The following is a 22893-nucleotide window of genomic DNA, read 5'->3' on the forward strand; positions in this document are numbered from 1 at the left end:
CAACCCCTGACATTCTGGGATCCTGTGAAATGGTTTTAGTGGCTGAGCAACAAGAATCTTTGAGAAGCGAGGGCTCCTGCTCCCCAGGTGGAACAGACCCAGCGCAGCCTCTCCTGGGCGGTGGCACAGGAGCTGTTCAGCTGATCCCGCAGCAGTGAATTGAGCACAGCTTAACAACAGGGCTGGGGTGTTGGGGTGGCAGCGGGAGGGATGTGAACCCAACCAACAGCTTGTTATTTGGTGGGGAAGGGGCAGAAGAGGGAACGTCTGTGCTGCTCCAAGCGCTGTCAGTGGGACGGAGCCTGTGCTGGGGGAGGTTTGGAGCTGCTGGGAGGCTGCAAAGGGCACTGGGCACGAGCAGGAGAGCTGAGCAGACTCGGAGCCCATACCAAATGGGCCTGTGCAGACACTGTGTGGTTATTCAGTAGATCCTCAATTACTCAGCACAAGGTTTTGAGAATACTGGGTCCAGAGTCAACGTTGGTGTTTACTGGGCTGTGGTGGAGGAAACACTCAGGTCTGCGGGATCTCTGCCCTGTGCTCAGGCGCAGGGCCCGGATCAGGTTCCACACCGTCCTCCCTGGGTGGATCCCATCGCCGCATCTCGAACCGGCTCCCGAGTCCCGTGCAGTTACCTGGCTGCGTTCAAATGCAAAAGCAGCAACCGCGGCTCTTTTCTGGGTTGTGAGGAAGGTGCAGCCCGTGCTCTCAGCTCCATCCTGGGGGGTTTCCCCAGGGACAGACCCGCGCCCCCCCGGGGCCGCTGGGCACGCGGGGCTCTGGTCACAGCTCAGCCCCGCTTTCTGCTGGAGAGGATCCGCCAGCACTAGAGCACGAAGAGAAACGTGACCTTTCAACACAGCCACGTCGTACAGTGTCTGTCTGTCTGTTACACAGCCGGGCCGGTTCCTGAGCAGAGGAATCACCGGTTCCCGTCCCGTTTTCCCCTCTGACATCGGAGCTCAGATCGTTGCATTTTGGGATTCAAGTTTTCCATATTCTTCAGACTTTCAACTTTTTAAAATGCTGCTGAAGTTTTATCTTCCTATTTAACAAATGCATTTTTTAAACCGATTGCCCATAGGTCCGTTATCACCTTGCATTATTACTTCAAGAGCATTAAATGCTTTAAAACACGCGAAGCTGTCGGAGCAGAGAGCGGTTTAGCAGCAGCATAAGATGCTCGACCCTCGTGCTGACCTGTTTGTACCAGCACTTATTTGCTGTAGCCTCAGAGTGAATATTTAGGGCTTAATAAACGTGTCATTTTCCTACACGGTGACAATTGTACAGTCCCTGTGTTTTCTGTGTCAGTGCATCTGCAGGACCCAGTTCGCGGGGTGTGTTTTTAGGCAAATTAGAGTTCATATATTAGGAAAAAGTCATTCCAGTATTTAAAAACCACATTGATGGACTTTGCCACCATCGCTGAGGTTGGAGCCACATCCTGATTGTTACACAGCACAGCAGGTTCGGGTGCTTTGCTGCCTCTAAGGCCTTTGACACCAAACACACACAGTGATGTGCGAGATTTCTCAAGCCCAAATGTTATTTATCCACTGAACTGCACGTCAGGGATGGGGGAAATGATCGAACCCTTTGGTCAGGTCTGGGCAAACGGTGCTTGTGCGACTCGAGGGAAGTTCCGCTGTGATTCCCACTGACTTTATTCTGTGATTGTTTTACTTCTGTTATTAGCAGCTTTTTAATGACTATTCAGGCATTTGCTTTGGGGGAGGATTGCTGGATTTCAGTCTAAAACTGATGCCAGAATTGATGTTGACATGAAGTGCAGCATCATTAGGACACACGTAGGGGATGGACACGTGCTCTGGAGGACACGGAGAATACAAAAAGCTTTCTTGTTAGAAATTAAGAAAAATATTCTTTTTTCATTTTAGTCCAAACTTGTACAGTTTTGATGTCATTAAAATCACCTCCTCCTTGTTTGAGAGCTTGAGCTTGTTTGAGACAAGGAAGAATGTAAAAGGGAAAACCAAAAGCATGAGCCAGACTAAGCTGTGCCCCTGCCTCCCCTGCTGGGAAAGCGAGAGGGTGAACAGGGAAAACTGTGTTCTTCTGTATTTAATTAACTCCAAACCATTTGCCATTTAATTAACTTCAAACCAGACTGATTTTTAGTTAGTTTTTTCTTTCAAAAGAACAGCACACGGCACTTGAAGAGCTGCTTCTTGAAGTCGTTCTCTGCCTTTGAGCACTTAGTCTTGGCCTAAAACGTGGTGAGGACATTTCAGCGGCTCAGGCTGGGCTGGATGGTGTATCTGTGATGGGTAAAGAACCGGCTGGACAACCAGGCCCAAAGAGTTGTGGTGAAAGGAGCCACGTCCAGTTGTTGGCCGGTCACGAGTGGTGTCCCCAGGGCTCAGTACTGGGGCCGGTTCTGTTTAATCTCTTTATCAATGATCTGGATCAGGGGATCAAGTGCACCCCCAGTGAGTTTGGAGATCACAGGGGGCACAAGTAGCAGAGTTCAGCCGGGAGCAGGGGTAACTCCAGCAGGACGGGGTCTGGCCCCTGCTGCAGTGTCCATATGTCTGGAATACGCGGCTGTGTGAGGACTTTTTAGGCTTGCGACCCACCTTCTCCTCCGTGCGGCGGGTCAGGGTCCCCGAACACCAGCGCGCTGTCCGCCAGCACCGCCCCGTCCTCGTAGCTCCCGCTCTGCAGCTCCGCGGCCACCGGGCACAGCTCCCGGCTGCACCACCTGAACGGAGGGTGCGGAGGGTTCGTCACAGCCCCGCAGAGCTGCTTCCAGCCGGGGCAGCGCAAAGCAACCCCCCCAGGATGTGGTCTGTCACCACCTGGGTCTCGCCATGGCAGAGCAAAGCTGCTGCACGGCACAAGAAACACAAGAAATCACTGAAATCGGTTCGGGCAGGAGGGGGGTTGTTCTTACCGCCGAGCAGCCGAGATGTCTGTGGAGGCAGCACCGGGCCGAGCCGCGTGTTCGGTTAGAAGAGCTCCTGTGGAAGAGGAGGAGATGTCAGCGCTCCCGGACTCCAGCCAGAACAGCAAAGGCTCCTGAAAAGTGGGTGGTGGTTCCTGGTGGCCACTCGCCAGCTGAGCTGCCTCGCTCTGAGGGAAGGTGGCGGCTGCACTTGCTTTAAAATTCCATCTTTAGCCAAAGGGTGGGAAGGAAAAGGAGCTGGGGGTGTTGGTGACAGCGGCTGAACATGAGCCAGTGTGTGCACAGGTGGCCAAGAGGCCACCAGCATCCTGGCTGGTACCAGCACTGGTGTGGCCAGCAGGACTAGAGAAGTGATTGTGCCACTGTACTCAGCACTGGTGAGGCCAAACCTTGAATATTGCAGTCAATTTTGGGTCCCTCATTGTAAGAAGGACATTGAGGCACTAGAGAGAGTTGAGAGAAGGGAATGGAGCTGGTGAGAGGCTGGAGCACAAGTGTGATGGAGCGGCTGAGGGACCTGGGGGTTCAGCTGGAGAACAGGAGCTGAGGGGAGACCTTCTGATCTCTGAACTGCCTGAAAGGAGCTTGGAGCCAGGGGGGTCGGGCTCTGCTCCCCAGGAACAAGCGCCAGGAGCAGAGGAAACGGCCTCAAGTTGCGCCAGGGGAGGTTGAGGTTGGATTTGGAACAATTTCTTCCCCAAAGGGCTGTGGGGCATTGGAACAGGCTGCCCAGGGCAGTGCTGGAGTCACCATCCCTGGAGGGCTGGACAGACAGACATGAGGTTCTCAGGACATGGGGCAGGGACAGGGCTGGGTTATGGTTGGACTCTATGATCCTGAGGGTCTCTTCCCATCAATGATTCTACGATTCCCAGTCTGAAATCCACCGTTTGTGTCTTTCCCCGTACCTGCATAGATCCTGGCCAGGCTGTAGGAGAAGTCTCTTGCCGCCAGCTCCATGGTCACTGTCCCCTTGGAACCAGCTCCCTGCACGAACTGCGCCAGCCGGCCGATGGCATCGTGCATCTGCTTCACGGCGGGCCCCAGTTCCGCGGCGCTCGCAGCCAGCTCCAGTTTCTTCTGCAGAGAAAACAATCACGGGAAAAAAATTACAGCATATTTACGTTCCCCAAGGAAACAGGGCTGAGCACACCCAGCAATCACCAGCAAAAAGTGTAAACCCAGGCGGCTGCGACTTGCGCGGCTGGAGCAGGAAAGGGGACGTTGCCCAAAGGGAACTCGCAGCCTTGTCTCGAGGATGGAGGATTCCCGCGAGCCAGACCCAGCGCATTGCTGCTTGTGCTGCTTGTGCTGCTTGTGCTGCTTGTGCTGCTTGTGCTGCTTGTGCTGCAGGTGGGGACCAGACCACATGCCCACTTCTAATTGCACACCTGTATCCGCTTCTAATTACTTGACCTCCATGGTTTTATATTTTAACTTCCGCAGGATGCGAGAGCAGCGTCCAGGTAGGAAAACAGACTCAAAGGAGATTTTTTCTGCAAGTCGTGTCAGTGGGAAAGGCCCCAGGAGCAGAGCGTCTCTTACAACATTCAAACCTGTGTGTGAACTGAAGGATTACCTTGGACAGAAGCAAAACACAGCACCATTCCATATTTAAGCAGCGTAGCAGGAGGTGCTTTCTGTTAATTAATCTCATCTGCAGGTTATTTATGAAGTTAAAGCCTGTAAGTACCTGCTGCACAGAACCGATTTGTTATGTTTCTGAAGCTTTCGGGGCTCAAGTGAGCACGCGGTTCCTCCTGTGGTACGTGAAAACGCAGCTGATCTGCACGGCCGGGCTCCGAGGGCACCAGCTGAACCCGGTTTGGTTTCCTGCAGCTTCTACCTCCCCATCGCCCCGTGTTCGCTGACTATTAATGCAAGAAAAACACGATCCCCAAAGGATGCCGTTCTGTGCTTAAAGCAAGGCAGTTCATAAATATTCACAGCTTATGCTATACAAATACAAAAGCATCGTCATTCAAGCGGATCTGGCGCCAAGATAAAGTCCAGAGAACCCTCGAAGCCCATGGAATGCCCATCACATGCTTTACAAGTAGCTGGAAGCTCGTTGCTAACATGGGTCAAACCCCCTGAAGGCACAAACACGTTCCCGGCCGCTCCGGGGACGCTCTGGTGATGATGCTCCAGGATGATGCTCAGGGATGATGCTCCAGGATGATGCTCTGGGGATGATGCTCTGGGGATGATGCTCCAGGGATGATGCTCCGGGGATGATGCTCCAGGATGATGCTCCAGGGATGATGCTCCAGGGATGATGCTCCAGGACAGTGCTCTGGGATGATGCTCTGGGATGATGCTCCAGGGATGATGCTCATGGATGATGCTCCAGGACAACGCTCCGGGCAGAAGCAGCTCCTGGTTTCTCCCCATGCATTCCTGTGGGTGCAGCCGAGGGGATGGACACGCACACGGCATCACCGTGCCGGCTGTACAAGTATTTTCCGAGATCACCAAAAGACCTTTAGAGCTTCTGTATTTCTGATTCCTTCATTTTTTTACTGAGGAATTTTAAGATGCCACTTGTTTGTTTGCTCTCTCAAGCTACCAAGCTGTCAGAATGGTTTTGACTTCAAGAATAATAATGAGTATTTAAAAATGCAGCAACAGGGCAAACATCCAAAACAGGCCTAGAAGCACAACTCTCATATTAATGCATCACGTAAATCCTCAGTTACACTTTAATAACCTCGATTTATCTCCTGCTGTGTTAAAATTGTGGTTATGGTCTGAAAAGGACCTGAAAACACTATCCTGTGTCTTAGATTGTACATCTGATTTACAGTTGGAGTTTCAGCCCTTATTGATGCAAGAGACGGTCGATTCCGAGCTCTGCAGGACGGGCGTTCAGGAGCACAGCCGTACTGGATGAACCAAATTTAATCTAAAGTGACTAGAATGCAATAATCAAATAATTCCCCGGTGCTATTTTAGAGTCACTCTTCAGACTGTAATTGAATTCTAAAGTACACCCAGTGCTCTGGCTCCAAATTCCAGCTAATAAAAGTTTAGTATAACATGAAGCGACGGTCCCGGTGCAGCCTCAGGCTGAGCTCCCCGCAGGGCTGGGCTGGATTCCAGGGCTCTCTCCCGCTTGCTCTTCCCGCCGCATGTTCTCCTGCCACTCTGCAGACTGATTATTAACACAAAGTGGTTTAGAATCCATGATTCTGTGATAGAACAAACCTGCCTCTGCACCAAGAAACCAAAAAATTCAGCTGCTCATCATTATGTTGCACAAAGATGAGCAAGTTCGCCCTATTTCCCTTTTGCTGAGGATAATCACGGCGCTGGGTTCCTGCTCCTGGCTCACAGCGCCATCAGCGCTGGGTGTCCCACCGGTGCGAGGGGCGATGGACATGGGACAAAAGCAGTGGGGTGGGGGGACCTACCTGAGGTCCGACCTGCAGAGGACAAAGCGCTATGCGGTGCTGACAAAGCGCCGCTGCGGCTCTATCCGAAAAGCCCAGCACTGGGCACAAACCCTGCTCAAGGAGAACCGCGGTGGACAAACCTAAAATCAATTGTACGCGTTTTGTGCGCATCAATAAAAGGGAAATGGGCTGGAGCAGTAAAAAGCCCTTTATGACGGGATAAATTACTTCCTCGCTAGACGGGAAAGATGTTTGAAATGAGGCAGACTCCCAGCGACCAAAAGCATTTGGACACCTGGAGCTCAAGAAGCGAGATGGTTTATCGCTTGATTCTAGTGCAGAAACCCAGCGCGTTCCAGCCCGGTGCCGCAGAGGCACTGCGGGAAAACCTCCCGTCTGCCTTCCCAGCGGCCAACGCGAGGAGCTTCCTGGCACGTCCAGGTTGAATTTGCCAAGTGTGATGGGGGCAGCCAGAGCCGGTGCCCCCGCTGCTCCCCACGGGCACCGCGGCACCCTCGGCGCCACCGGGACAGCAAACGCAACGGCACGCGCTGGAGTTTACTTTAAACACTTACTTTAAAGTCAGTGCTCACTTGTTCACCTCCCGGTCTCACAGACAGCGTGATTTGGGGGAGTGCAAGAGCAATGATGAGCTTGCTAATTAATAAATCTCAAACCGTGATGGTACTACTGTGCAGGTACCTGCTCTGAATCATGTTGCTGTGTTATTTAATGCTGCTCCGTTCAGAAGCTAAAGGGGCCCCTTGGCTGCACCAGCGAGGTGCTCAACGACTGCAGGGTGGCACCTTTGGGGGGCAGTTGTTTAAATTAGTGTTAATTGTGAGCTTGTGGAGGCCGGCTTCTGTCCAAGTCGTTTTTAGAGCCTGCCACCCACTCTGCTCCTCCACTCCATTACCTGCAGCATCAGCCTGAACCACTTTTCATCAGCAGCTGGACCAGTTGCTTTTTAATTAGCAGGTGTGCTCAGTCCTGCATGAGCAGATTTGGCTTTCTTGTTTGGCAGTCAAATTGTTTAAGGTGTTTCTCCTTCCTCCGAAGCTGTAGGAGGCGATGGGAAGCAGACACCCGTCTGCAGAGATCAGAGGGGGCTCTGGGCAGAATGCAGCTGAGTGGGGGTTCAAAGGCAACACAAGTTGCCAAGCGCAGCCACTGGTGACAATTACTCAGACTCTGGGATATGTTTGTGCAGTGACCCAGACATTTCCCTTCTCGTGCGGTCTGGGTGAGAAAGCGAAAGCTACGCCGAGTCCAAACCAGCGCTGCAGGTTCCCGGGATTCCCTCACTGTATCTACACGAGTGTAATCTGGATTAATAACCTAATCCCTGAGAGAATATGCCCCGACACGCTGACCCTGCCCTGCAGGCTGGTTCCTGTGTCCCTTCACAGGACATATCAAACCAGCTGATGCTCATTTACCTGCATGAAATTCTGAGCTGCGTGGAACTCTCCCTGAGCACCTTTAGAAGAGCTGCCTGTGGGTAGGGCCACAGAACGGCGTATCTGAAGAGGCAGCAATGGAATTCCTTTGGCTCTTTCCATCTTTTCAGTGGGAATAAAAATAGGAAGTCATAATACCCTAGTGAAGATTTAATATTCAGTCTTGTGGTGTTTTTCCAGTTAGGAAAATTATTTAGATTCAGGAAGGACACTCTTTAACATTAAAATTATACTTACATTGGTAGCTGTCATGAGGAACCCTGACAACACAAACCCCTTCACTGCGAGATGAAAGTATCTGCATTTTTCGCAGCACGCAAGGGTCCCTAAATGAACTCTTCTTGCGTTCTGCTTTTCTAAGTGCTATTTCAAAAGCAGAATTATGAGACACCTTCTGAACACTCGTCTAAAGCTTTCAATCTAGTATTCCCTCCCAGTCTCAGGGCATAAACCCCGCATCAGACCCCGCCGAGGCGCGCAGGTCGTGCTGCCGGGTGTTTCTGGTGCGGGCTCACCTGCACTGCGGAGCGGAACACGGCCAGCGCCTGGCCCTGGCTCTTGGTGAGGGACCGCAGGACGTCCAGTGACAGGACATTGGTTGTTCCCTCCCATATGGACAGCACCTGTGGGGCGGAAGAGCAGGAAGGAGCCTTTTGGAGCGACTGTGCTAAGGAAAGAAGAATGTGAGGAAACACTGACATGGCACAGCGCTACGGGACACCGAGGAAATGTCCAGAGATTCCCTCCCTCGCCACGAGCGACAAGGAGCAGCGGTGAGGAGATCCAGGGCCCAGCCCTGTTACTGAGCCCAGAAACAAGCCCAGCACCACAACAAATCCCTGGTGCTGCCTGGGCTCAGCAGGACGCACACTGGGGAACTGCTGCCACGCAGGAGCCAGCCCGGGCAGGACGGCGTTTTCCTTTGTGCGTGACTTTAGCACGCAACCACCGAGCGCTGTGCGGGGGACTGGGTGACACACAGGAGCTTGTTCTGCTTCTCCTGCTGCTTTCTTACCAGGGTATCGCGGATGACGACCGGCAAGCCTGTGTCCTCCATGTAACCTTGTCCTCCAAAGCTCTCCATTGCCTCAATAACAACAGCAGAAGCCTGCAACACACAGAGAGCTGACGTGATCCGCATCGCACAAAGGGAAGGGCGGCCAGAAACCTCTCATGTCGCACAGCAGAGGCAGGTTGCTCATTATGTGCAGGAGGAGCAGCCCAGGGACTGAATAACACAGAGAGAGGACCTGCAGGAGCACTCAGACCTTGGGAGAAGATCCAGGGAGGGACCGTCTCCACACAATCCTCTCCAGGTGAGGATGAACCTGTGGTTTGCCTGCTACCTGGCACTAAGTGGCTCTAGTCCAGGAGAGTCTTTACCTTCTACTTGCCTATGGTGTGTAAGCTGCTGTGTATTTAAACTGAGGACAATCAGAAGAGGGAGAAAACTAAGTTAAGGCTAATGCTAAGCTATGAACAACCTTCTATTTATTCATAACTATGGGAAATACATTCCCGTGGCTCAGTGTCCCACCTGGGGCTCTGGCCAGCTCAACCACGTTCCTCTGCGCACAGGGAGCACATCACAGAGCACTCGCTGTCTGTTCCATCAGCCGGCTGCTGTGCCGGGTCCCTCCAGAGCACAGAGACAAGTCTCCTACCCACAGGCTCCAGCCTTGGGGCAGAGCACTCGTGTCCCCTGCTGTCACTGCCACTGGCTGTGTTCACCTCTCCTCTTTCCAGCTCTGCAGTTGCTCATGTGCCACACAGCCCCACTCCCAGCTCATCAAACTGCTTTTGTTCCGTACCTGCTTCCCAGTGTATAGTTTGGCGACCGGTACGAGCAGCCTCAGGAGAAGCTGGTCTTCCTCACTCGCCATGTTGGTTTCTACAAGTCCAAGCAGCCGAACAATCTCCATAAGCAGAAGAAAAGCCCCTCGCGTCTGCACCTGCAAGCAGGGACATGGGGAGCTTCACTGACAAAGATCTTCTACTTGGGCCAATTCTAGCCTGGTCTGCTGAGGTGTCAGGAGACAATCCCAAAGGGATGTGCTGTACTCGGACCTGGGCACATGCCAGCCCTGCCCGAACAGACTCACAGCTTCAGAGACAAAGAACACTGACAGCCAAGGAACACGTAGGGTATCAAGGGTAGTCTAGAGCTGCCACTCCTGGACACTGCAGTCTCACGCAGGGAAAGGGACAAGGCCATTTCATCAGGCCTACATGGAGCCTCAGCAAAGCTCCCTTCAGGCATAGAATCACAGAACGATTTTCGTTGGAAAAGCCCCTCAAAATCATCATCAACTGTTCCCCCACCCCAGCACTGCCCCATGTCCTGAGAACCTCATCTCTGTCTGTTCAACCCTCCAGGGACGGTGACTGTCCTGGGCATCCAGGTCACAAATCCACAACCTTTGCAAGGACAGGAGAACGCGCATCTGATGGTCACCCTCTGAGCACCAGGACCTGCAAGGGCAGTGTGCTTCCTGGCAGGCTGTGACTGGGGAAGCACTGGGACATGGAGCTCTGTAGGAAAAGAGAAGATCTGGCCTTTCTTTCAGAGGTGGAGTTCTGGCCATAGGCTGAGAGATGCTGGAGTTTTAAATTATGTTTGACAAATGCTGATCACTTTCCCTCTCCCCCACCTCTCAAGAGGATTTTTAAATACTGCTTTAAAAGCTTGCATGACCCTATTGCAGCCCAAAGGCGAGCACTGATGTGACACCGCTTAAGAAAAGAATGGTGGATGGGTAAGAGGAGAACTGTGTGCCAGCTTTTTGAAGTTTCAGAGTGGGTGGGAAGCCCCTATGTCCTGTGAATTCAGTGAGCTGCCAGAGCTCAGCGTTGAGGCAAATGTGAGACATTTTGCAGTGAGCGACGGCTCACATGTGGAATTCCTCCCAAAGCCAGAGTGCCAATTTTTGCTGCTCTCTCACTGTTTGTGACATTGACATCTGGAGCCTGTACCCAAGCTCGGTGTCATGTGGTGATGAGCACTGTGCAGAACACGGTGAACACAAACTTGTCTCAGACGCTAAAGTGTATGGTGACTCCTCGGGAATTCTTCAAGCCCCCTGGGAACAGTGGGACCAGCCCATCCCCTGGTGCCTGGGCTGCCAGGGAAGCTGGATGAGTCGGTATCGGTTTTAGACAAGAGCCTGTGACAGTTTAGGAGCCTGTCGTGTCATGCTTGGACTCTGATGCTAAGACCAACTTCATGGCATACCATAGTAGGTGCACACATGAGCCTTGGTGCTCCTCTCAGAATAGCTCCCAGGATAATCTGAAGTCCAGTGGAGAAGCTGGATCTATCGCCAGATCAAACCCCACGAGAACATGGCAATTCCCCCGCTGCACACATCTCAGTGTAGCAGGAACAGCCTTCTCCATCTGGCTGTGCGCGTTAGCAGCAGAGGATCTCTGCCCTCTTCCCTCGCCAACAGATTGAGCTCCCGCAGCCTCACCTCCATCCGGGCCATCGTCTGCACATGGAGCGGATGGTCCTTGAGGAGCTTCCCAAAGGCAGCTCGCCGACGGGCATACTCCCTGCTCAGATTGATCATCCTAGAGGGAATACAGCCAGGGAAAGGAGTTAGACCAGCAACCTTCCACTTCTGAGCTTTCCCTTCCAGGCAGCCCCGCTGGCAGAACCCAGCCCGGCTGCAGCACAGCAGCCCAGATCACCCACCCACAGGTCAACCTTCTCCAGCACCGCTGGGTTCCAGCCCGGTGCCTGCAAAGGCGTCAGGACTGATGGGCTGCAGTGCTGAGCACCGCAAAGCCCCCTGTCCCAGGAAGCTGCTCCTTCAGCTCTGGGGGGACCCATGTGGCCTTCACCTTCTCATGGAAGCTACAGCGGCAATGACATTGTGGATTCGTGTTATGTTCAGCATGTTGGAGATGGAGGCCACTCCACGACCTTCTGCAGAGATCTGAAAGCATCAAGGAACATCAGCTGATGTAAACCTTTCGCACAGTCTCGGATGCCGACGCGTATCTAAGTGAAAGCTGTGTCACCAGGCAGATTGACACCGGCCGTTCACTCCGTCCTCGGGTACCACAAAGCTCGGCTTGCTCTAAAATAGGGCTGGCTCAGCCAAGTCTGTGGCACAACCAGAGAGATGGCTTTGGAGTCCATGTCAGCATGATCGGTTCTGGTCTCTGCTGCTTGTTCCTACCCGCAAGCCACACAGAACTGTCCCTCAGCTGGGGCAGTGCAGCTGGATTAGGGAAAGGACCAGCCTAAACTGACTTTTCTTTTTTCCTTCTGTCTTTTCCTGAGCTCTTCTCAGCTCTGTCCCCTTGCAGCCCCCTGGTGAAGGGTTCTGCAGAGCAAAGGGCAGCCAAAGAGGTGGAAGAGAAGAATTTCTTCAAGTTGACATCTCTCCCAAAACCCCCGCGCTTGGTGCACCGTGCCAAACCATCCCATTCCCAAGCCAGCAGTGAAGCCTTACGTACGAGCTGTGCTTCAGCTCCATTGAGCCACAGCTCCCCTGTTGCCATCTGCCGTGTGCCCAACTTGTCTTTCAGCCTTTGCACTTGGATGTTGTTCAGCTTCCCCTCCTCATCTCGGACCTTCAGGAAGAACAGGGACAGGCCGCTGGAACCCTGTGGCCATTAAAAAGATGTGGAAAGAGAATTTCATGACAATGAAACTTGGAAGTAAAGGAATGCCCCTGCTCTTTCGCCTGGTTCCCTTGTCAAACTGACCTGTTTTACACGTCCTTCAGCATCCACTACCCTGGCCAAGGTTAACGCCATGTCAGAGTCAGCAGCTGATGTAAACCATTTAAAACCATAGAGACGGTATGTGCCATCTGGCTGCTTTCTGGCCACTGTCTCGGTGCCGTTAGCTGCGTGAAAGGGCAAGATCATCTTGGCTTTATGGGACCTTCTGTATCAATCAATGCTGATTTTATGGCTTAAGCAGCAGCTCTTTTAAGTCCCCCCTTGCTATCAAGATAGAGTATGGCTTAGCTGCTAATCTCCTTCATTGACCCTAGGTAAGAAATGCAGCCAAAGTTAAGTACTAGAAAGGAAATTCACTGTTTAACTGCGAGCCTTTCCAGCAATCGCTCCAGACTAACAGCTGGTAATGGCAGAGCTTTGTAAGCAGAATGAACCTCGGTGTATAATCCAGTGCCTCCATTTCTTTAGCAGCTACCACTGCCAAGAACAGAGGGTGCTGCGGAATCAGGAGTCCTGCAGTGACGCATGTCTTTCGCTCCACAGCTGACCTTTGCGCTTCTTCCACCAGGAAACCAACTGCAACTTCAGCAGATGCAGCTGACTCCCCTTCCACATTTCTGTCCCCACAGTGGAGCTCTGAGGCTTCCTGGCCCATCATGTTATTACTATTGTTAGCCAAGGAATAAAAGTTGAAGGCCAGGAACATTTCTCAGTCTCAGCTAGGATGGGTCTGACTGTCATGCTCAAGGTTCAGATTACCAAGCTTGATATCAGTGTGTTATTTGTGCGAGGAGCACAGCTCTGCACCTGCCTGCATGTACAGCATGCAGGGGACAGACGCTGGGCCTTTTGCTGGTTAAAAAGCAGAGCAATGCAGAGGACTTGGATGACGTCTGCTGAAGTTTCCTAAACCAGCTACTTGGCTTTGGAAGTGACTCCCACCCTTCATTTCCTCAGCTCTTGCGAACACGTCCAGCTGCTGCGGCAGCCGCTTCCCACCTCGGAACACGTACCCACATCAGAGCCGCCCCTGCGCTCCGTCATCCACTGGCCAGAGGTCCAGAACTTTTTAGGGTCTCGGGATGTCAGATGGTCAAAAGCATTTTTTAGGGATCTAGGAACACCTAGTGACTGTGGGGAGGGAAAAGAAATTAAGATGATCGTAATGTAGTAGATGAAATCAGACAGCTGCCGTAGCTAACACTGGTGTGTTGTAGGCTCAGAAGGGACGGTTTGCAAGCAGGCGAGCGGGGCACTGAGTGTCCTGCATCGGCACGTACTGGTGAGTCTGACGCTGCCCGGCTCCTGCAGCACGGTGCAGACAGAAGGCACAGACTCGTGACACAAAAGGGAGCGCTGAGCAGCCTTACCCCCTCGTGTTTCTGCACCGCTAGACATCTGGACAGAGAGCTTTCAAAACAGCAAGCGTGCCAGGATATCGGCGTACGCTCGTGTGTGCTGGATGTCACCAGCACCATGGAGCTGCAGGAAAGAGGTAACCGCCTTATGTTTTTTTCTTTGTATAGAATTAAAATGGCCAGGGGTAGCTTTTCTCTGCACCTTGCATAGCTGGTGACATAGTGCAAAGGGTGTTGCTAAGATGCAAATTGTCAGACAGGGAGAGTGTTGCTAGCTTGGTTAATTTACATCAAGTATGGGTCTGGGCCAATACATTTAACTGCCACTCTACACAAGGAACAGGAAAACAAACTGTCTTCTAGTAAAAACATACAGGACACCTTCCTAACTACCTGCAGTGGCACAGGTTTCAAAGTCCTTATTGTCCGCAGTAAGTGAACATAAAAGCTCACTTTGTAACTAAAAGGCTTTGTAAGTGAAGGAGAAAGGCAGCGGGCGGTGGAGCTGAGTCGCAGGGCAGGGAAGGGCCGTGCCCAGGGCCGGATCAGCTCCCCTCGCGCCAGCCCTCGGCAGCGCTGCCGGGACGGGGCTGTGCCCCCAGGGACCACTGAGCTCCTACCTCAATGACTTTGGCTGCCCCATCAGTCATGGCCAGCGGACAGTTGAAACCTCCAGAAGAGCTTGAAAATAGGTACAGCTTGACAGCCTGATACATTCGGCTAGGAAGAAAAAAACCAAACCAGAGTGAAAACAGGTTGCGCAGCAGTTCGACATCAGGAGGATAAAACATCTTGAGTAGGGAGAGAGGAACAAAATACAGCCAAACCAGGTGAGAATCAGACTGCTCATTTCTGAGAGGGCACAAACTGTTTCAGCCAGGAAAAGAGAAGAGGAGCAGCAGTTTCTCGGTCCCACAGGGCTGCCAGCGCGAGGCTGGGTGGAAGGCACTGCCCGCCAGCTGGTGCACACTGAGCGCAGTTTTAAAAAATAAGAACTATGGGTCTGTCTCCAGAGGCTGGAATATGATAAAACTGCAAGTAAAATCACAGACCTTCAGCTGTGTTACAGATAACGCCTGTAAAGGTGGAGCAGTGCAGGGAACTGCGAGGCCCCACAATCAGGAAGGTGACTTCAAAGAACATTATGATCATCTGTAAGCCATTAGTCACAGCTTATCATCGCTGACATGGAACATCACAGCGGCCAGACACTGCTGGTCGGTACAGCAGTAGCTGTGCTTAGTCCATGCATCATCTGTTACCCATTATACAACATGAACTTCAGTCCTACAAGATGCTGAATACATATGCTAAGAATAACCAGGAAGGCCCCAAGTCGTTCCCGTTCTCCTCCAGTTACCTCCAGCTGGAGTATCTTCTCTCGTAGGCCTCAGCAATCAGCCCCTCTTCTGCTGCAATCTCCTTCATCCTCCTCCAGGCTGAGCAGGTGATGATGCGATCGACCCGCTGCCCCCAGGCATCGTACGGCCGAAACACGGGGGGGTTCCACTCGCATTCCCACGCCAGAGGTTGGATCTTGGTGAGCAGGCGGTTTCCAAATCTCTCCAGGTCCTGGTTCACCTCCTGCAGGACCTGTGAAGCAACAAGAAGAGCCTTCAGCATGGCCCTGGAAGGCGAGGAGCCTGGAAAGACAACGGACGGACCATATTGTCCCACAGTGCTGGTGGTCTCTTGCCACCTGGCCCTTCCGTGCGTTCCAAAACGTGGCAGGACAGCTTGTCTCAGCCTCTGCTGGCACAGCTGTGCTTGGCTGTCACTTCTTTTTTTTTTTCCAAATAGTATTTTTAAGTTCCTTTTGGCAGCATCTCTGAATTTTACAAAAGACAGAAGAGCTTTTGTATCAGGGCTGAGAATTGCACAGATGGACATGAGCAGGGGGGGTTGGACCAGACGATCTCCAGGGGTCCTTCCAACCTCAGCCATGCCGTGATTTACTGCTGGAGAGGAATGCCAGGGAAGAGCTGCCAGAACCAGAAAGCCTGCATGTGTACAGGAAAACTTCCACTGGGCTCAGCACTTACCTATCAGATCAGAAAAGGAGGGATGGTGCAATCATTTGAGCTTCAGCCTGACACCCAGGGTGTCCAGATTCAAATTTCCACCCTGCCTCCAGCTTCCCAAAGGCCATGGATAAGGATTCCGGTGCCCTCCTCTCCACCAGGCTGGGCAGACTTGGACGGGATGGTCTGTCTGTAGCTGTTGGGGGGGAACCGGCCCCCACAGAGGAGTGATTCCTTCTAGCCCTCTCAGATACCTGTTTTAAGGTGACAGGAATTGCCTCCTGCAAGTCCTCCTCCTTGTCTGTGGCCAAAGCCCAGTGAAGTTGCCTTAGACTCTGATAACCTGACTTATAGATGATTAAAATTGAGCCGGGTGGTGCCAACCTCTAGCACTGTTGGGCTGTCATTAGCTTAAATACATCCAAGACTATAATGAGGGTCACAGAAGCACCTGGGCTCCCATTAGAGGAATATTTTTGCTGTTCTTTACCCACTCAAGAGATGCTCATTTCCTCGATAAAACAATCATGGAGATGAATGCTGTATTTGCTGCACCCAAAATGGTGCAATTATAAAACGCAGTAATTTGCTGTTGATGAAATACAAACACCGCTTCTTCCGTTCCCTGCCTCCCCGTATTGACTTTTCATTACATGACATCCCGTGTGACTGATCCTCTCATGGCTCTGCAGTTCAGCAGGTGTAATGAGGATCCAGCACACGCTCTCCGGTTCATGCTCTGGGAGTCTCCATCCTCACACCAGCCTATTTTCCTTCGGGTGAATGGGGAAATAGTGTGAAAAATCACAAAACAAGCCAAAACCATGTGTGAGAGCCCTGTCAGCCGGTACAGCTCACACCGCACTCCTGTTTGCTCGTGGTGGAGCTCAGCTGGGACGGGTGTGCACCGCCAAAGCTTATTGTATCTCGACAACAATTTGAAGGTTGTTTTAGAGGCTTAACCTAAGAATTCAAGGTTCATGGACTTTGTTGATCCCTAAAGCACAAGAATCTTTCAACTGTTTACCTGATAGTTTCTTGAGGGCAGAAGAATATGTGTCTACCACAGGTCTCTTGGTCAGCACACCGCAGTGAACTCAAACTACAACAGTCCCTTCACCTCATCCACATTTTCTAAAATATCCCAACTACCCAGCTATGAGTTCATGCCCTGACCACAAAGACCCTTATAAACCACCGTGTTACCCAAGTGAAGGGGTTTATTTCCAAAGAACAAAATCAGAGCTCCTACATTTGTGACTGCTAAACGTAACACACCTGGACGCTCCAAAAAACAGAGACAGGGATGTAGAGGGGGCACCTGTGAACCATCAGAGTCAGGGTTCACGCCGCTATCCAGCAGCATCTGCCTCCTTCACCTCATCTCCTTTGATGTCCCAAGGACAAACTGCACATTAAGAGTGCAAACAGATGATCCTTTATATCAAGGGACATGTTTTCACGGGGATCAAAGACCAACAGATACCTCTTCAGAGTGCCCAGAAAAAGCGGGTGATTTCTGCTGCGTTCTTCAGAAATCACTTTCAAACACAGAAGTCTTTTGCCCCATTCCAGGAAAATGTTTGTGCCACCACTGAACACAGGTGATCAGCATAGCGGGAATCAGCCCCCAGCGTGGTGTCTGCGTCAGCGGGACACAGAAAGCACCATCCACGGCTGCTCTCCTGGAGCGGCCGGTGTTCACAGGCAGAGCAGCGGGCGCCACGGGAGCAGGGAGCGCTGGGCTCTCCTTCCAGCGCCGAGGCAACACTGCCCCGCTGGGACCGAGCACAGAAACGTAACACAGACACTGCTGATTCTCCAGCAGATTTTGCAGCCGCTTTGACTCTTTGGGGAAGGATCGGAGAGCAGCTCTCAACCTTGGCGAAAGACATCACTGATCCTTTTATTCTTCCGGACATCTGACTCACGCATCTTCCAAAGGTGCAGGTGAGGAGCAAGATCTTCATGGCTGCACAAACACATGCTCCTTTTCCCCAGCTTCTCTTCTGGCAAGAAGGCCGCAGCGCTGCTTTGAGAAGCGGCATTCTTGCCTTTCAGGACAGTTGTGCCAAAAGCAAGCTCACAATGCTCTTACTACTTACTACCCCCTGTGTGCAAGGGCTCACAGACATGGTGACCCAGCAGTGGCAGGAAGAGTGTCACTAAGAGCCAGGTTTTGCCCCTCTGCTCACGCTTTGCAGATCACTACATGGCTTGTGGAATAAACACGGAGAGAGGTCACTCCGTGAGACCTGGTCCTTGAAAAGCTGGGATGTGTTGTAATCCTTGGGGTGACAGCAGAGGACAGTGAGAGATGAGCTGCCGCCCCCCAGAAGCTCCTGTAGGATCAGACCTCACAGAGCAGAGACGCACAGCTCAGCGTCCCCCTCCGCCTTTCTGCACCCCTCATTCCGTGCAGAACCTTCGCCATCTGAAAACCAACACAGAAAAGCCAATGACCCATGCTGAGAACAAGCAAACCCCAATGGGCCTTCGCATCCCCTTGAGCGCTCAGCTGAGAACAACCCTGTTTCCTCAGAAAAGAATTTCCTTAAAACCCCCCTTCCCCAGGCAGGGACCTTAGTTTTCCCAGTTTTTCTGAAATTTCTTACTGTAGGTAACAACAAGCACCCACAGTGACAATGCCAAAACAACCCTCTTGTTGCAACACCCAGAGCAGTCCCCAGAGTCCACCGAGCAATTTCTGTTTCTGTTTCTGTCCTGGCAGCATTTTTCACCCCTGTACTGATTCAAAGACAAGAAATTTCAAAGAACGTTGATAAATTCCCCCAAGTTAAACGTTCAAAGGCACAAAAGGGCTGAGATAAATGTTCAATTCCCAGCGTTAAACAGTGACCTAGCCGGAATTGCGTGTACACACAGAAACACAAACGTGGACGTCAGACCTGGGGAGGAAGGTGCGTTTTCAAGTAATTCCGGAGCAAAGCATCTTCCAAATACTGGTTCCCAATCTCAGGCTGCTCTTGGAAGAGAGTCTCAGTCTCTCTCCTTTCAAGGGACGTCCTCGGCTCTTCTAATTGTTGTTTCTCCCGCGTGCCGACCTGTTGCTCCTGCCCCGCGGTCGCGTTGACTGCTCTGGGCGCTTGGCACCTCTCCCCGCAGCGCCGCAGCTGCCAGGGCGTGCAGGTAGCGCCGGGTCCCCACCAAGGCAAGCGCCGGGGAAACATGATCCTGCAAAGCCCCCGGCGTGTCACACAGCAGCTCGCACCTCCAGACCCTTCTCGGGTTGGCAGCGGCACAAATCTTCTTTTGGTTTAATGTTGTGAAGCTGTTCTTGAAAAATCAATTATGTCTTTTCCCCTCCCTCGGGGAGGGGCTTTCCAGCAGCTTGTTGTCAACGGAACTAGGGAAAAGGTTTTTGGAAATAGATCAGAAAATGGCCTGGAACAACACAAGCGCTCAGAAGACACTCCCCCGCCAGCCGGGCAAACCTTCAAACCAGCCCGATGGGCATTCCCAGAGCTGGGGGAGCCTGTTCCCACCGGCGTCCCCCTGAATCGCCTGGGATGGTAACAGGGTAGAGATAAGGAAAAAAATACATTTACTAATCTAAATAATGACAAAGTGCTGGAAAATAGGAAGAAATCATTCAGGCAGGTTATTCTGTAAATAAGGTACTGGTGAAATAGAGAATTCATCCTCCCTGCCTGGGTTGTAACTGCAGCTGCGAAATAATCTGCCTCTTATGAATCCCTGATGCCTTTGAGCTGGGATGATATTTAGTCTCCCTTTCCCGGTGCCTTTGAGCTGGGATGATATTTAGTCTCCCTTTCCCGGTGCCTTTGAGCTGGGATGATATTTAGTCTCCCTTTCCCGGTGCCTTTGAGCTGGGATGATATTTAGTCTCCCTTTCCTGATGCCTTTGAGCTGGGATGATATTTAGTCCCCCTTTCCCGGTGCCTTTGAGCTGGGATGATATTTAGTCCCCCTTTCCCGGTGCCTTTGAGCTGGGATGGTATTTAGTCTCCCTTTCCTGGTGCCTTTGAGCTGGGATGATATTTAGTCTCCCTTTCCTGATGCCTTTGAGCTGGGATGGTATTTAGTCTCCCTTTCCTGGTGCCTTTGAGCCGGGATGATATTTAGTCTCCCTTTCCCGGTGCCTTTGAGCTGGGATGATATTTAGTCTCCCTTTCCTGGTGCCTTTGAGCTGGGATGATATTTAGTCTCCCTTTCCTGGTGCCTTTGAGCTGGGATGATATTTAGTCTCCCTTTCCTGATGCCTTTGAGCTGGGATTATATTTAGTCTCCCTTTCCTGGTGCCTTTGAGCTGAGATGATATTTAGTCTCCCTTTCCTGGTGCCTTTGAGCTGGGATGATATTTAGTCTCCCTTTCCTGGTGCCTTTGAGCTGTGATGGTATTTAGTCTCCCTTTCCTGATGCCTTTGAGCTGGGATTATATTTAGTCTCCCTTTCCCGGTGCCTTTGAGCTGGGATGCTTCCCAAGGGAAGTACCAGAATATTCTGAGAATGTGTCTCCTGGCTGAGTAATTCCAAACCTGCACCTGATCTAGGGTGATGTGCTTCTAATGAAAACAGCGCTTTACTTCAGAGAGACTTTAATGCGGTGTGACACCCCCTCAGCGCCCGGGCCATGGCCGCGCTGCTGTTTCTTGCCCAGGGTCACTTTGCTCTGCCTCAGCTCCCAAGCTGCAGCACTGAACCACTTGCAGCCCCCGGGGAAGGTGACAGAAACACCCCCGGCCTTGTGCAGCGCCGTTTCAGCGCTCACAGGACGCTACTGCTGCCGCCGAAGGGTTTTATGAAGCGGCTCCCGCCGGCCGCTCCTCCTCAGGCAGGCCCACCGCGGCGCGGCGCCGGGCGGGAGGCGGGCGGGCAGGCCGCAGCCACGGGGACAGCCCGGGACCGGCTCCGTCCGCCGCACCGAGGCGAGGGCGAGCGGAGCGGCAGGGGGAGCCCGCGGAGCCGGGGCTGGCGGCGAAGGTACGCGGAGAGCCCGGCCCGAGCAGCGGAGGAGGCGGAGGATCCCTCAGGCGGATCCAGCGCCTCAGGGACCCCCGAGCCTCGGGGGCTCCAGCGCCTCAGGGGCGGTGGGTGCCGCGGGGTGAAGGGCCGGACGCGGCCCCGGGTGGAGCCCTGCTGGGCCTGGGCTTCAATTACAAACAGACAGACAAAAATAGAAGCAAAAAAACCCTAAACCCAGACCTTTAAAAATAATATTTGGAGTCCTGAGTTCTTTTTTAGGGCCTGCTGCAGCCTCACAGAGTCGAGAGAGGTTCTGCTGCCCCTCTGCTCTGCCCTGGGGAGACCACACCTGGAATCTTGTGTCCAGCTGTGGCCCCTCAGTTCCAGCAGGACAGGGAACTGCTGGAGAGAGTCCAGCGCAGCCACCAAGATGCTGAAGGGAGTGGAGCATCTCCCGTGTGAGGAAAGGCTGAGGGAGCTGGGGCTCTGGAGCTGGACAAGAGGACACTGAGGGGGGACTCATTCCTGGGGATCAATATGGAAAGGGGCAGTGTCAGGAGGATGGAGCCAGGCTCTTCTGGTGACAACCAGGGACAGGACAAGGGGCAATGGGTGCAAACTGGAACACAGGAGGCTCCACTTAAAGATGAGAAGAAACTTGTTTGGGGTGAGGGTGTCAGAGCCTGGCCCAGGCTGCCCAGGGGGTTGTGGAGTCTCCTTCTGTGCAGACATTCCAACCCGCCTGGACACCTTCCTGTGTAACCTCATCTGGGTGTTCCTGCTCCATGGGGGGATTGCACTGGGTGAGCTTTCCAGGTCCCTTCCAACCCCTGACATTCTGGGATTCTGTGATAAGGTGCAGTTGGGGTGTGGACTGAGGGGTGAAGTCCTGGGGAGGGATGTGTGTTCCAGGGCCTGCAGGAGCTTTGATTTCTCACAGTTAATATTAATTTCCTGGTACTTCGCGATAAAATGCCTTCAGGGTGGCAGAGCCAGGGCACCCCCACACCCCCATCCTGAGGAGCAGGGCCAGGCTTGGCTGAGACAAGATTGTGATGCTGAAGCCTTTTCAGATCCCCTGTACCAAAACAAGCAGATCAGAGTGGGTAAGCTCAGCCCAAGTGATGTTTCCTTTGCACAGTAAATCAATTATGGGCGTAGCATGTAGACAACATGTTTTCTTATCTCTCTGGCTTGCTCAAATCAGCTTTATTTAGCTAATAACCTCATGTTGTAATAATGCCTTTGTGTGGTTTAATTGTATTCCAGTCCCGTTCACTGTGCTTTGCCAATCATGGCTTTAAAAATTAAAAAACCTTCTCAAAATATTTAACATATTAAAAATTTTGCAGGTGTATATTTGTTTAATGTACTCTTATAGCTGTAATCTGTCCTCATTACTAAATGAAGTGCTAAATTTAGCATAAAAGCTGTCAGCATGTTCCAATCAACATGTCTTAATGACTGCCAGCAAATGGAAATGAGGCTTGCATGGAAAAAAAGCTGAAAAGGTACAAATGCAGAACAAGATTAGATCAGCTGTTTCGATAAAAGTCCGCTGCTTGCTGCATTAGGTCGTGATTCAAATCAAGCCATTGTGTTTATGCTATTATTTTAATTGTTAATAGAAATATTGACGAGCTGCAGACAAGGCGATGCTTCTCTGGGGACGGGTTTGTGGTGTTTCCTCAGCGTCTCCCCGGTAGCAGCTCCATGGTGAGACCTCCCAGCAAGCCGTTTGTCAAGCCGGTTAACATGTGCCTCGTTAATTCCAGCTAATGGAAGTTTTTAATCAAGGTGTCAGATGGTGCTAAATCAAGCACCTCACCAAAGTGCAGAACATGTCATGTCCACATTATTGCCTTTATCAACCAGCTTTCCATTCTTGTAAAAAGATTTTCCTCTTTAATCCTGGTTTGTCTAACAAGACCCACTTTTTTCCTTCTTTTTTTCCTTTCAAGGTGTCCCAGAAGAATCATTCCTTTATTCTGCCCAAGATCGATGTTCGTGTGCTTCCTGCTTACTCGCGCTAAAATATTGCCTGCCGCTGGCAGACTTCCAGTTCTCTCCCATTCCCCCTTCACACTT

General features: G+C 52.1%; 1 protein-coding gene across 1 annotated transcript; it reads right to left on the reverse strand.

The window, feature by feature from the left end:
• Positions 1–1712: 1712 nt before the first annotated feature.
• LOC308046907 (acyl-CoA dehydrogenase family member 11-like) lies at positions 1713–22878 on the reverse strand (the record flags this gene model as incomplete). The annotated part of the gene is made up of 17 exons (XM_080355008.1): positions 1713–1831; positions 2601–2725; positions 2918–2984; positions 3838–4009; positions 8300–8407; positions 8800–8892; positions 9596–9736; positions 11255–11354; positions 11628–11722; positions 12249–12398; positions 12501–12643; positions 13493–13610; positions 14458–14557; positions 15198–15430; positions 18768–19053; positions 20765–20990; positions 22830–22878. The coding sequence occupies 17 exons, from the start codon at positions 22876–22878 to the stop codon at positions 1713–1715; spliced, it is 2325 nt and encodes a 774-aa protein (XP_080211134.1).
• Between the last annotated feature and the right edge of the window lie 15 nt (positions 22879–22893).

The sequence above is a fragment of the Nesoenas mayeri genome (assembly GCF_963082525.1).
Source record: "Nesoenas mayeri genome assembly, chromosome: 17".
Classification (NCBI taxonomy): Eukaryota; Metazoa; Chordata; class Aves; order Columbiformes; family Columbidae; genus Nesoenas; species Nesoenas mayeri.